The sequence below is a fragment of the Triplophysa rosa genome, linkage group LG6, assembly GCF_024868665.1.
Source record: "Triplophysa rosa linkage group LG6, Trosa_1v2, whole genome shotgun sequence".
Taxonomy (NCBI): domain Eukaryota; kingdom Metazoa; phylum Chordata; class Actinopteri; order Cypriniformes; family Nemacheilidae; genus Triplophysa; species Triplophysa rosa.
In genome coordinates, this window is record NC_079895.1 from 4,516,454 (window position 1) to 4,530,391 (window position 13,938).

Consider the following 13,938-nt stretch of genomic DNA (forward strand, 5'->3'; position numbering starts at 1 on the left):
AATATCGATAGGGAACTCCAAATGCCAATGTTAAATAGCGGTGAAGAACAATACCGAAACTAGCTATTTTGTGCATTACATTTTCTTTTTCCAATACTGCACCCGATGCCTTTGTCCTTCCTTTTTGTAATCAATGTAAACAGATTTTCATGTACAAAGTATATTTCAAACATTTCCAGAATTTATTTACTGGCTGAACTGCGGTAGCAATGAAATGCCAGTGGTTGTAGTGAACAGTACGGTTGTGTTTATGAGTGAGAGCACAGGTGTGGGATTCTACACAGAGCCTCTCATCTGGCAGAGAGTTGAGCGGTGTGCTGTTCTTCTCGATGGGAGAAGGGTAATTACTTACTGTACTGCCATGTTGTACCACTCTGTCTTGGCATTGATTAAGCTATTTAATTTAAGATGAATGGCACAAGGTGGCATTAAGCCCTGGCTGACGGAGGGCTCCCACAGCGAGCTGTAATTGAGAAAAGACTTCTCTGGAAGTGGAAAACAGACGTCGGAGCACCATTGTGCATCTGTTTTGTCTCCTCAAAGTTTTTTTCACCTTTATCGTGACAAACAGGCTCGAATGCGAGATGGGGAACACCTCTGAGCAAACTCAGACGTGGTAACGTCTCGGCGGGGCGGCTGCCGGGCGTCCCGGCTTGTGTGTTGTTCCCTCCCGCTGTGCATAATTGGTTGATTGCCATCTACTTTGAAACGCTGGTTTTCTTAGAACGTGTTTCTGAATTGAAGCGACTGCTAGAGATTAACTTGTCTGGGAGCCTTGTTATCTTCTGACTTTCTCTGGCTCCAAACAAGCGCAATAAAAGAGGAAAGTAAAATGACGTGATAATTGAAAACGGTTTCCTCTCGCAATTGCCCGTTTGAGCAACGCTTTTAAGGTTAGGCGGCATATCTGAGGCTAACGCGGGGCAGAGGTGTCAGCGGATGTTCTGCAGACCGCAGAGGTCTTTGATTCTAATTCTGGGTGCACGTGTTGTCACGTTCTGATCCGGGAAGATAGAGCTGTCTCTCTCGCTCTATCTGTTCCCTGGAGATGCTCATCTGCAGGCTCAGTCCAAAGCGCATCCTGCTTAAGTGAAAGTGATGCTCTGGTTGGCATGTCAGAACGAATCAGCCGGCGTCTCTGACTCTGTGTTTACCTTTATACTCCGCCGGGCTGAAGATGCTGTGTTTTATGTTCTTCTTTGGGAGAATAGCGATGTGCACTCTTGTCCACAGACAGTGTTGGGTAACAGAATCTGGACCGCATGTAAATCTGTCCGATGACGGATGTAAATTTAAATCTGTGAATGTAAATCTTTTATATAACACAGTTCCTTTGGCTCACTTGGTGAAACGTCCTGTTAGCAATGCAAAGGCGTGATCCCAGGGATCACACGTACTGATAAAATGTATAGCGTGAATAGAAGTCACTTTGGGTGAACGCATCAGCAAAATGTGTTAATGTAATTTTTCTGATTTTGCTACAGAATATTAAAAGAGCTCCTTGAGTCAAGATTACTATTTTACTAGTTAGTCTACATACAAGATATGGAAAAAAGTATTGGGACACCCCCTTCTACTAAACATGTTTATCTCAGTAATTCCAATCAAAACAAATATTAACAAATTTTGTTTCCATCTTTAAACTCACAGAAATTACTGAAGTAGTCAGATCTGTTCATTAGAAGCGGGAATCTCAGTACTTTTGTCCATATCGTGTATGTTTAGAGTGATGGATATTAAAAAAGTATCCTTTAAAGTGGTTTACACATTGGACCAAGCTTCAAACTTGGTCTGTGTCTTTATTAAGGCTTAAACAAGTTTTCGTTCTATGGCTGTGAAAAAGAGTCCTGTGATGTAATTTAAACCCATACTTCAGAGCACGCTATGAAACTACTGTGACATCCAATCCTGTTGCCAGAGGGGAAAACAATGTGAGACTAAAGGTCTGAATACATCCTCAGCTATTATCTTAATGAAGTTGAGGGAAGCCGTAATTCCAGTCTGTGTTTCTGTTTCAATAATGAGAGCAAATGTGTTGCAGTGAAGTGTCTTATGGGAATTTTGCTAAAATAACATCATGAACGGATGAGATGAATAGGAAGGTGATATATTCTCTCCGCCTGTTCTATAAAATAACGCTGAAAAGCTTTACAAACCACAGAATTAAATAAATATAAATATATTTAAACTTTTGATGTACATTTTAAGATTTGGCCAAATTAGTGGTGTATATAACAAAAGTTGACGTGATTTCCAGCACATTGTTGTGTTTATAGTTTGTTATACTATTATTTATTAATACTTATTTAGACTGTATTTTTTAATCCCTGTTTATGTTAGTTCATGTCAATATGGTTATTCATGATAATTCATGGTGAATTAACTAATGTTAAGTTTGATTTTAATAATGTATTAGTAAATGCTGAAATTAACATGAATTAACATTAATAAATGCTGCATTGGTATTGTTCATTGTTAGTTCATTTTAGCTAATGCATTAACTAATTGTTAACAAATAGCACCTTATTGAAAAGTGTTACAGACTATTTCAAAATTTTAGCAGTTTATGTTGATGAAATATTTGTTGTGTAAGTATGGAAAATATATATTTTTTCTTGCCTATGTAAAACTATGCTAGTGTGTTTTGGGTGGTTGTCAGGCGTTGCTAGTGTTTTGAATGTGTTAGAAGTGAACATTGTTAGTGTGTGCGGGGGGGGGGGGTTACGTTGGCCCAATTTAGGACTGTTCAACGATTAATCGCGATTAATCGCATCCAGAATAAAAGTTTGTGTTTACATAATAAATGTCTGTGCACTGTGCGTGTTAATTTTGTATTATAAACACATATACGTTCATGTATATATTTAAGAAGAATATAAAAATGAATAAATGTTTGTATATAATTTAAATTGTATATAAATATTAATAACGGCATGCAAATATTTCCTAACTATGTACATGTATGTGTTTACAAATACAAAGTAAATATGCACAGTACATAGACAAATATTATAAGGTAAACACAAACTTTTATTCTGGATGCGATTAATGATGATTAATAGGCCCTTTTCATGGATGCTAGGGGGCATGCTCGGTTCGGCACTACTTGTGTAAATCTATTTCCGGCAGTATGTACACAAGTGGTGTTAATTGCATTTCTACTTTTTTGGTGTTTTCATAGCCGTGCTTTAAACTGTAAAACTTTAAACACTGTTTGGAGAGAAACATTCTGGGTTTAAAATTGTGCTTTAGAATGCTTCTGCATTTTCGTTGATTGGGTAACAATTGGGTTACAATTGTCTAGTCTCTCTTCGCTATTGTACTTGTGTACAAATGTACGCCGGAAATGTCTTTACACAACTACCGACTCTTCCGTATTCGGAAACCCGGAAGCGTGAAAAAGGCCTATCGTTGAACAGCCAAGGTCGAATTCAAGAGTCTCGGAGAGTCTCAATGATATGATCATCTACATATATAATGCAACTTTTGGTCTTCTCTGCAAGTCTATTAGATTTTTTTGCCCGTTTTATCATCTGCAAGGTCAAAATTGCAATCCAATTGCTTTGAAAAGTAAAAGCACACCTTTTCTCAACAATTGCAAAGTCACAATTCACATCTATGCTGTTAGTGATGCCAGTCTTGCTCACCAGCGGCACTGAAATGACACAGTTTGCCTTTACCATATAGCCGACATTGATTTCAAGTGCTATCACACTTAGTATTTAAACACGTGTGAATGTCACAGTTGGACTAATGGACAAATGGACACAAATCCAAACTCATGACAGACATTGTCCTTAATGTGCCAGATCAATGCCTGAAAGCCAAGCTTTAAATGGCATATATGTCCATTATGTTTTAAAGCAGAGCTCATCCGACTTTGCCAAGCGTGTAATCACAGGAGAGTCTTTAACAACTCAAATCCGCCATGCAATTAACTGACCCCGATTGACTCTCTAGTTCAACTTGAGTTTCTAAAACGCCTCGTGCAACTGACCTTACCACGAATGTGTTTAGCATCACGTTTTATTTGCTTTCCACAAACTTAACACGCTCCCATTTTCTACAGAATGCAATTTGTTAATACGGCAATTAGACTTTAGGCAAGGCTGACCGGTCCATAAACCGCGTTTGGTTTGGTATCGTTTTTATTTCATATTTCGTCTCTAAATCTTGGCCCTCCGTTTAGCTGTTAAAATAAATTCTTGCAGATGTGGCCTAAATAAACTTGGTGATTGGGAAAACCCATAGTTCAATTTTAGTTGGTCCGCTTCCCTCTGAGCTTTGCCAAATACACAAGAATGTTTATAGCATGAGCCTTTTCTCCATCTGCTTTGTCTTTTGCCACTGCTTTTGACTTGCATTATGTATTTTTTTGCCTTTGTCGGGTGTTTGTTTTGAAGGTGAAACCGCTACTGGTGTTTGCTTTGAAGACCGCATTAAAGAAATGAGAATAATGCACTCTTAGGTTTCCCTTATTTACTGTAAATGAGATGTTTTATCTCCATTTGCACACAGTGTAACGGAAGAAGCCCGGGCCATTTCATTTGAAGTTACCTGATCTGAAGGTGCGTGTCCCGCTGTGATGTGACATTAGGTGAAGTGGCGGCGTCCCTCGGAGAGACACGCAGCCCTTTTGTGAGAACAAGCCAATATGGCAGATAACCAGCACATCTCATTAAAGCTTTATGCTCTCTTATACACATGCTGTGTCATTAATGCACAGGGGTAATAAAGAGCACTCCCCCGCAACACATGTCTCTATTGAGCTGTCGTGTCGTCGTTGCTCGACTAACATTACTAGGTAGCATAAGGACAGCCTGATCTTCTGCTGATGCATGCCTGGAGCTTGTAAAGCCTTGTGCGATGCCAAGGTCGTGGGTTCGATGCCCAGGGAAAACACATAAGCTTGCTTATTTAGAACCATTTTACTGGTAACACTGACACTGCGTGCTGTTTTTGACTGCTTACAGCTTAGTGAACTGCAAAAAGTGTTTACTGGCACTCTGAATAGGTCATGCCATTTATCCTAAACAATACAATAAGCTTTTATTTGTGTCCCTATAGCATTTGCGCAGAGCTTTACAAAATGTTGAAAAAAACTTTCTCATTGACCTTTATCTAAATAATAATAATCAAATATTCGTTTTATTGAGCTCTAATTTTCAACTACAGTATTATTGAGAAAGTTTTATTTTATTTTCAGCGTTATTTTCAAACAATGAGTACGTAATTAGAAACATTTTTATTACAAATATGTTTTGTTATTTATTTACTTCCTATTTATGTTAATCACAATTCATGTTATATTAAAATAAATATTCATTTTGCTTTTAAAAAAAGTTAATTTTCTGATATTTTTGTTTATTTACTTATTTATTTTGTATAGTGGGGCGAAATCTAAAATCTTGCCTAGGGCACCAACAGAGGCTGGGCCGGCCCTCATATCATTGTTTATGTTGTTGCCGCTGAAACCGTCTATACTTTTAGTTTTAGTTTTAGTTTTATATATTTTAAGTTAATAATTTTAATGCCACAACTAAAACCTAAAAATAATAATTTTCATTTAGTTTTAGTTTTTCAAATCATGTTTAGTTCAATAGTTTAATTGATTTCAATTAAGACATGTTTTAATAATTTTTGTTTTAGTAATCTAAAAACATGGTTTGGTTCCAGTTACTGTTTTTAAATTATTTAATTACAGATTGGTTGTTTATGTGACATCTAGACTAAAACGTTAAACACATTTGGACTTTTATTGTAATAAATCGTATGAATGTCTTATAGACTTTAATGTATATATGGTTACCTGGAAGAGCATTCAGTTGTTCGTTCGATTTCCAGTGAACACACATTTTGATACATTGTATACGTACCTTGAATGTACTGTCGCTTCTGATAAAACCTTCTGCCTAATGCATGATTTTAAATGTAATATAATAAAGACTCAATTTTCAGTAATAATTGAATCATCACAAGAAAACGTTAAGGAACCAGAAATGTTCAATTCTTCACGACTCACACATCAATATTTAAGATGCCGGTCTTTTGCTTCTTTAGAAGTTGTTAAGTGAAGGATTAAAAGCGTTTGGAAGTTCAGATCAAGGCGTTTTTTGCCAAACATCAATCTACAGTTCACATCTTCTGATGTCTTTTGCTTGGAGGAAGAGGAAATATTTGAAAGGTGTTTTTGAAAACGGGTAGACACATAAAATCACAATTTTGTCTGTACTCTTAGATAGGAGACTGGCTAATGGAAATGGGCAAACTCAAACTTTTAAAAGCATTTTTTAAACATCAATTTGAGGCTTTTATTGTGGTTGAAAATGTTTTTAATGGGTGAGGAAAAATTGCTCGCTCTATGACTTCATGGAGTGAGGCGTTTCGTGAGCAGGGCTTAACAACAGCGGTTGGCACGAATACATTCAGCACTTGTGTTCCATAATTGTCTTTGAATCATCCATTTACATTTAGTCATTTAGCTGATGCCTTTATCCAAAGCGACTTACAAATGAAGTAAACAATGAGGTAGTTTATCAGTGAATCACTCCATAATGCTAGCATGCTTATTTATTTAGATAAATAATGCTTTCAAACAGGTTTTCAAACACCGTTAGTCTGTGTGTTACATCAGCTGTTTAATGTATTCATGATGAAATCGACTCTATACAAGATTAACTAGTCACTGTGTCCTTTTATACAGCATCACGTCACAAGCTGTTACAGTGTGTAGGTGTGTATGTTTTTGACAGGAGTCTTGTGTCATACATGAGCAGTGAACAGATGTAGGGCAATGCACTAACGTTGCTGGCAATTCAGATGTGCAGATATCAGCAGATAGGTGTACTTGTGTTTTTGCCTATGTAAGCCTTTTTCATGTGCAAGGATTGCGTCATATGTATTTGTTAATATGCCTACCTGTCATGAATATGTTGTAATGTCTGACTACACCAGAATGTCAACACTGTAAAAAATGATTTGTTGTTTTTTGTTGTTTCAACTTAAAAAAATAAGTTACCTTGTTGACTTAAAATTTTAAGTTAGTTCAACTTAAAAATATTAGTCAACACAAAGAGTTTGCAACAAATTCATTAAGTGAACTAATATTTTTAAGTTGAACTAACTTAAAATTTTAAGGCAACAAGGTAACTTATTTTTTTAAGTTGAAACAACAAAAAACAACAAATCATTTTTTACAGTGAAATACGGACCTTGTTTATAATACACAAGCCGATGTTTGTAAAAACATTCTTGCAAAAAAATGTTGCTTTCTCATGTTGTAAAAAACAATCCCCCCCAAAAAAGATTCTGCTCGTATTGACTCTCAGAGATTGAGCTAAAATATGCTTGATTATAAGACTAAAACTATGCTCAGCGTGCCAATGATTTTGTATATATTGAAATTTATGCACATATTAAGCTGGAGAGAAAGTCACTTTATAAATGTCAGGAGCGTGTAATCCAGGTCACAGGAGCTGTTAACATTTTCACCAAGCAGAGAAGTCGCCGGGGGCCGTCACATCGCACATCACTGTCTTCAACAGCGTCAGTCGTGTGTGTCATTCTAACGCTCATGACTGGCACTTAAACAAGCAATCGATGGACGTTACGCGCCTTGTTTTTCCTCTCTCTCTCTCTCTCTGCCTTTCTCTTTTATCATGTTTCATATTTCTCCGGTTCAGTTCACCAGTAATGCCAAGATGTTATGTTCGACCCCTCTTTCATTTTTATGAAATGTGTTAGCAGCATGCTTTGTTATAGATATTTTTTTCACGGTTTGTGTGTTTGCTTTGATCAATTGCATATGTATTAACTGTTGAAGTTAATATGTTTCTTTCAATAGCGGCACATCCAATACTGTTCTGAAAGCTGTCGTTGAAACTATTAAAACTTCACATTGTCTGTTTATCCAATCGGTCGGTTTTATTACTGAAAAATGTGATTTACAAGAGTTTACAAGACTTTATCCGAACCTGGCCATCGCTAATGCTCTATGTCGCGTCCGGTCGCAACTGTTATTAAAAAAAGAATGACTTCCTATCTCTGTCAGTGTGAGCGTGCGTCCCTTACCTTTTGCATCATGTAAATCGTATACTCTTTATATGTAATTCTTTTTTTAAGTCATGCTATTAAAGTGACATCAAATGTCTTTAATCGCACAGCTCAGACACCTAGAAAACTCAATACCGTAGGCTCCGGTTAACCGTCTCTTTGAATAATCTGCAAGAAGAACCTCCTTGAGATGTGTTGTCTGGGATCTCCCATCGCTGCCAGAAATCCCTTAAACTTGCAGTTAGTCAATGTGACAGAGTTGCAGCATTTGGAGAGAAAATCATCTGCAGGTCCTTAGAGACTTTGTCACTTTGATGTCAGAAAAATGAGAAACTGAGTCAGATATTCAAAGTGATCCTAATCCTTCATAAGCTCTCTCGATCTCGCGTCTCTCTCTTTGAGTCATTAAGTCTCTTTTTCACTTTAAATCTCCCTTTGAAATGCGTATAACTTAAGATATGAGCAAACTCTCCATTAACAATCTCGCCAAGTGCAAACCATCGACGTCTGTCTAAACATCTCGTACTATATTCTCTCTCGCCGATCAATCTCGACGTTGAACAGTGCCTGCTATTGAAAGCGTGTTTGGGTTGTGTGTGACTGCCGTCCATGATGGTAGATGTAGTGTGCGAAATGAGCCTGATTGGATGGTTCATTTGTTCTCCTTTGTAGAGCCAAGCCGAGGCGCACTACAAAGGCAGTAAACATGCCAAGAAGCTCAAAGCGCAGGAGACCACGAAAAATAAGCCGAAAAGTGCTGCCGCCCAGGACTGCGGCGCTAAGACAGTCAGCATCTCCACCACCACCGATACCACCTCCTGCAGTTCTGTCACTGCCAGCTGCCCTGACCAACCAGGTTAATAGCTCCTTTTGTTCTTGCTCCACACCATCTTTCTTCTCCTGTTCTCCTCTCCATCCTCTTCCCGACTGTGAGTGCTCATAAATGCCGTACGTGCTTCTGTGTTTGTTTGCTTTCACTCTCTAACCCCGAACCCTGCCAGTGTTTATACTCCGTCTGTGTGCGTGTGTTTGTGTACAAGTGATCTTTTTTTATACAGTATGTGAAGAATGCATTGCAGAAGCATCCACATTCACACAACTTGCGGCGTGCACATCTTGCGAGAGTGGAAAGTACTTTTAGAACAGCGCTATTGTATTTTAATGGTTGTTCACCCCAAAATAAGATTTATGGGAAATCATTCACTCAGTCTCATGTCATTCCAAACCTGCACGACTTTCTTTCTTAGCCTGAACACGAAAGAAGATATTTTGAAGAACGTTGGTAACCAAACAACTTTGACCCCATTGACTTTCATTGTATAGACACAAAACCACCGGAACATTTCTCGAAATATCTTCTTCACGTTTCACTGAAGAAAAAGTCACACACAGGTTTTGAAAGACGCGATGATGACAGAAGTAATAAGGAGGGACGATGACTGATGTTTTCATAAACACCAGAATAAAAACAGAGAAATATTTTAGTTGGTATTAAACAAGCGATTAGGGCAAGATGTGAAGGAAAGTCTGGCAAATGTTCCTGGCTCCGTGCCTCTTAAACCTGAAGTTTATTTTAACAAGGTCTCTGATCATTTCAGTCTGATCTTAACAGCTTGAGCGACACATTTCTGCGCTGATTCTTTAATGAACCTGTGAGATTCAGGCTTTGCTAAGAGGCTGTTAGTGAATGAAGCAGTGCAGACTATATTAGATCCGAGAGTAAAATCTCAAGCGCTGTTCTTTATTTCACATGCAGAGAGGTTAGCAGAGGACATTTAGAATTCTAAAGGTCAAAGAGAGGATGGAAAGTGTTCGTGAAAATACTAAATGACTGTTTTGGTGCGAGAATTTTTTTGTAAGGGGACTGTTTGTAATATAACCCCCTTGTATACAGTTCACTGATGATATTGCTTTCCATTTAACATCTGTTAAATGGCACTCAATAGATTTTTGGCTTGATACTTTCAATTCGATACAAATAAGGAAGTACATACATTTATTTTTAATAAATAACTAGATTATTGAGTATCAGTTTTTAATGTTTGAATCTCCCAATAGTGTATTTTTGTAGTACACTAGCTCTGTGGATAACCATTTTACCACATTAACCATGATTTTATTATAGAAAAGTAATTATGGTTTTTAGCAGATCGGTTACCATTTCCATTGCCATAACCATAAATTTATAACAAACAGCATGTCAAAACTATAGTTACTGTGGTGAGACCATAGACTGTGTAAAACATGGACGTAGTGTCCGTGACGTCACCCACAGGTTTCTGAGGAGCTGTTTTGAAGCTTAAAGTGGGCGGAGTCGGCCTTCGCCATCTTAGCAGCGAGTCACTCCCGTATAATCGAAAATGGGCAAAGAGGCGGGACGTGGTCGGAGCTGAGGCGCCTGGTTGCTGAAACCACTTGTCACTCAAGTGGCCACGGACCTAATTTGCAGAATTTTAAGGCTTAATATAAGTTAAACGGGTGAGTTATAAATAAATTCACCCTGCTCAGTTGTCATGAAGGGTAAAATTAGCTATATAGCTTTTTTTTAAACATGTTTTTTTCTGCTGTAAAGTTGCCCATTTTAACATGGCGTTCAATGAGATTCTGCTCTCTTTTGGAGCCAGTCTCTAGTGGCCAGGGGATGAATTGCAGTTTAAGTCACTTCCATGTTGGCTCCACGAGAGAGATCGGAAGGTTGCCGCTTTAGTGAGACCCTGGTGAATTTGTGGTACTATAGTTTTACTACAAATGAAGCAAAAACAAAAAAACTATAGTTACTAGCTAGGCTACTAGATCTTTTTTTACTGTTTTTTAATCGTTTTATTAATATACTGTTTTTATTCATATTAATATTTTGAAATTGCTTTTTTATTTGTAGTTTGCATGATGAATTTAGTTCAGCAATTTTGTTATGTGCTGTTGTCATTTATTTATTTGTTATGTTATATTGTTTTTTTATTTTACTATATTTTATATTACGTTATTATATTATTTTATTTTTATCATTATTTAATAAATATAGAGGGTGTATACGCACGTGACGTTACTCTCCCACGTGAACACGCCAAAACACGCTCCCTTGAGAGGCAAAGCACTCAGAAAAATGGCTGCTTACAATATCAGGAAACGCAATTCCGTGCAACATATCTGTGTCCAAGGACACCTGGTTCCTTTGTAAGTCGTAAGGATCACCGTCGTGTCCAACTGCTTTAAAGTTCAGCAAATAATTGTGTGTTTTAGTCCCGGTTTCTTAGTTTCTCCTATTGAAAGCAGCCATTTTGCTGCGTGTTTTACCACTCAAGGGAACGTGTCCTGCATTCAAGGGGGCGTGTCCCGGCGTGTTCACGTGGGAAAGTGACGCCAATGCATACCACATTGCTATTTGTGTTTAATTGTTTTCATTTCAATTTTAGTTTAGCTTTTATTTATTTCCAAATCATTTTTATTTAGATTATATAATATAGGCCTAATATTTAGGCCGTTATTTGATTTGATTCAATGAACAGTGTTAAAGTTTTGTTTTAGTTAACCACAATAATCCCGCTTTAGTTAAACATTAGTCATTGTCCCGAGGACAAAGCCCCGCTTTTAATCTCATGGGGTGTTCAAGTGTAATTTTGTGAGTATTTTTACACCCCTGAACATATGCTGAGGTTAGGACCTGTCCCGGTGAGAGGTGATCCGCCATATGCCAACCACAGCTCACTTTACCTGCAGCTCAGCTTGCTCAATCATTACCTGCATATTGATTTCCTATGACATGATCTTTCTTGTTGTTTCTTTGCGTTTAAATGTTTAATTAAGGAAAACGCATGCTAAATTACAGAAGGTCTTGCGGGGTAAGCATGCTGAGATGCGTTGTATTTCTTCCCCTCTCTTTGATTCGACGGAATTAGATTTGTGCTACATTTCAAAGAACATAATCATCTGATCTTTGCTTCATGCTGTGACCCACTCAATTTCAGACCCTAGTGCCTGATTAAGAATCGAGCCTGGGATGTACCAAGACACGTGCCCTACGGGGGGCAAATCTGAGCCACCGCCACCGCCGCATACTTTCCAAAGTCTTCTTTTCTAGCTGCAAATTCAGAGATAGATTCGGGTGCGTCTCATTTATTAGGCAGTGGTGTTCCTCATTGGTATGCGGCGTGTTTGTGCAAATCAGGCCACATGAATGTCAGCTTGATTCACAGATGGCTTATGGGTCCTTGCTGTCAAGCTTGTGTATTAGCGCAGAGTTGAGCTCAGACTTAGAGTCGGGGTGGGGGGGTGCGCTGCCGTCTCCTCGAAACGTGGAAACGGAGAACGAAGTCAGATTTAGTTTACTCGGGAAAACTTCAAGGGCGAAATCATTAAAATGGCTAGCTCCGGCATTTTACGTAAGAGGCTGTTTTAAGTGTTGTTTTAGAACGCTGTGTGTTGGAATATTTTGGGACGGTAATTGCTCTTGGTTTTTTTGTAAGATCCGAGACTCGCTCCATATCCACGACTCGCTCGCTCTGACAGGATATAGCAAGGTCGTTTCAACGTTGCAGTGCTTGATATGAATCCAAACAAGTGCCAGTTGTTATCACGGTGGCTGTGTCCCAAAAACTTGTGAGCTCCATACATAAGCGTCATTTTAAAGGAATAGTTCACCTTCAGAGTGAAAATTCTGTGATTATTTACACGTCCTCTTGTCATTTCAAACCTGTATGACTTTCTTTCTTCTGCAGAACACAAACGAAGATATTTAGAAAAATGTTGGTAACCGAAAACCATTGGTCTCCATTGACTTGCGTTGGTTTTGTGTCTATACAACAAAAGTCAATGGGAACCAAGGGTTTTTGGCTACCAACGTTCTTCAGAATGTCTTCTTTCGTGTTTTGCAGAAGAAAGAAAATCACACCGGTTTAAAATGTAAATGATGACAGAATGTTCATTTTGAAGGTGAACTATTCCTTTCAGGCCTTGCCCAAAGGTTAGGCAGAGAGATTATATTGTATTCAGTGATCAAAAAAATGTACTCAAAATGAACATTTTCATCATTTATTCATGTCATGTTTCAAACCTGTGTGACTTTCTTTCATCTGCCGAACCCCAAAATAGATCTTTTTAAGAACATTGGTGACCAAACAACATCGACCCCATTGACTTCCATTGTATGGACACAAAACCACTGAGATCTCAAATGTTCTTTTTTTGTGTTCCACACATAGGCGAAATGTGTGGGTGGGACTTGTGCCCACCACTTTTTGGAAGAAATTTAGAAATGCTTGCGGTTGCGGTATTGTTTAGGGACCATTAACATCTAAAACTTGTGGAAAATGCAGGACGCACCGCTTTCTCACCATCTCCCGTTGCTCGCTCTCGTAAGTACTGTATATCCGCTACTCCAGATACGCGGCCAGTATGTAATGCGTGCATCATCCGCGCTCGCGGCGCTTGCTTGTGCATGCAGTGTCCAACACGTAAACCAATGAACAAGTGACACTTTTAGTCATAGAAATAAACCGTTTTTTAGGGTTTTGCACCGCACCAGCCAAGTGCCCTTCCCACAACCACATAGACCTGCACCCAATGGACGGCCCGCCCACTATATATGATAAATTTTCCCAACGAGTTATTACAGAAACAATTTATTAGAGTATTGTTTTTGTCATCTTTGTCCCCACCACTTTTCAAAACAAAGTGGTTCCACACATGAAAGAAAGTCATAAACAGGTTTTGAATGACATGTGGGTGAATAAATGATGACAGAAACTATCACTTTTAAGCATCGTTGTGTGTTTTCTTTGCAGAAAAGGGTATCCCATGATGCATTGCAATGAGCTGAGTGGAATTTTAATTATAAACACGCTTTTAATAAATAGGTTTGTGTAAGGAGTGCTATTTGCATAACACAAG

General features: G+C 38.2%; 1 protein-coding gene across 3 annotated transcripts in view; it reads left to right on the forward strand.

The window, feature by feature from the left end:
- The window catches only part of znf385b (zinc finger protein 385B), a 121,505-nt gene that overhangs the window by 103,078 nt on the left and 4,489 nt on the right, over positions 1-13,938 (forward strand). For all 3 annotated transcript variants that reach the window (XM_057336657.1, XM_057336656.1, XM_057336658.1), the window contains one exon: positions 8,725-8,908. In XM_057336657.1, coding sequence (XP_057192640.1) covers positions 8,725-8,908 — 184 coding nt within the window. The remainder of the gene's footprint in view (positions 1-8,724; positions 8,909-13,938) is intronic.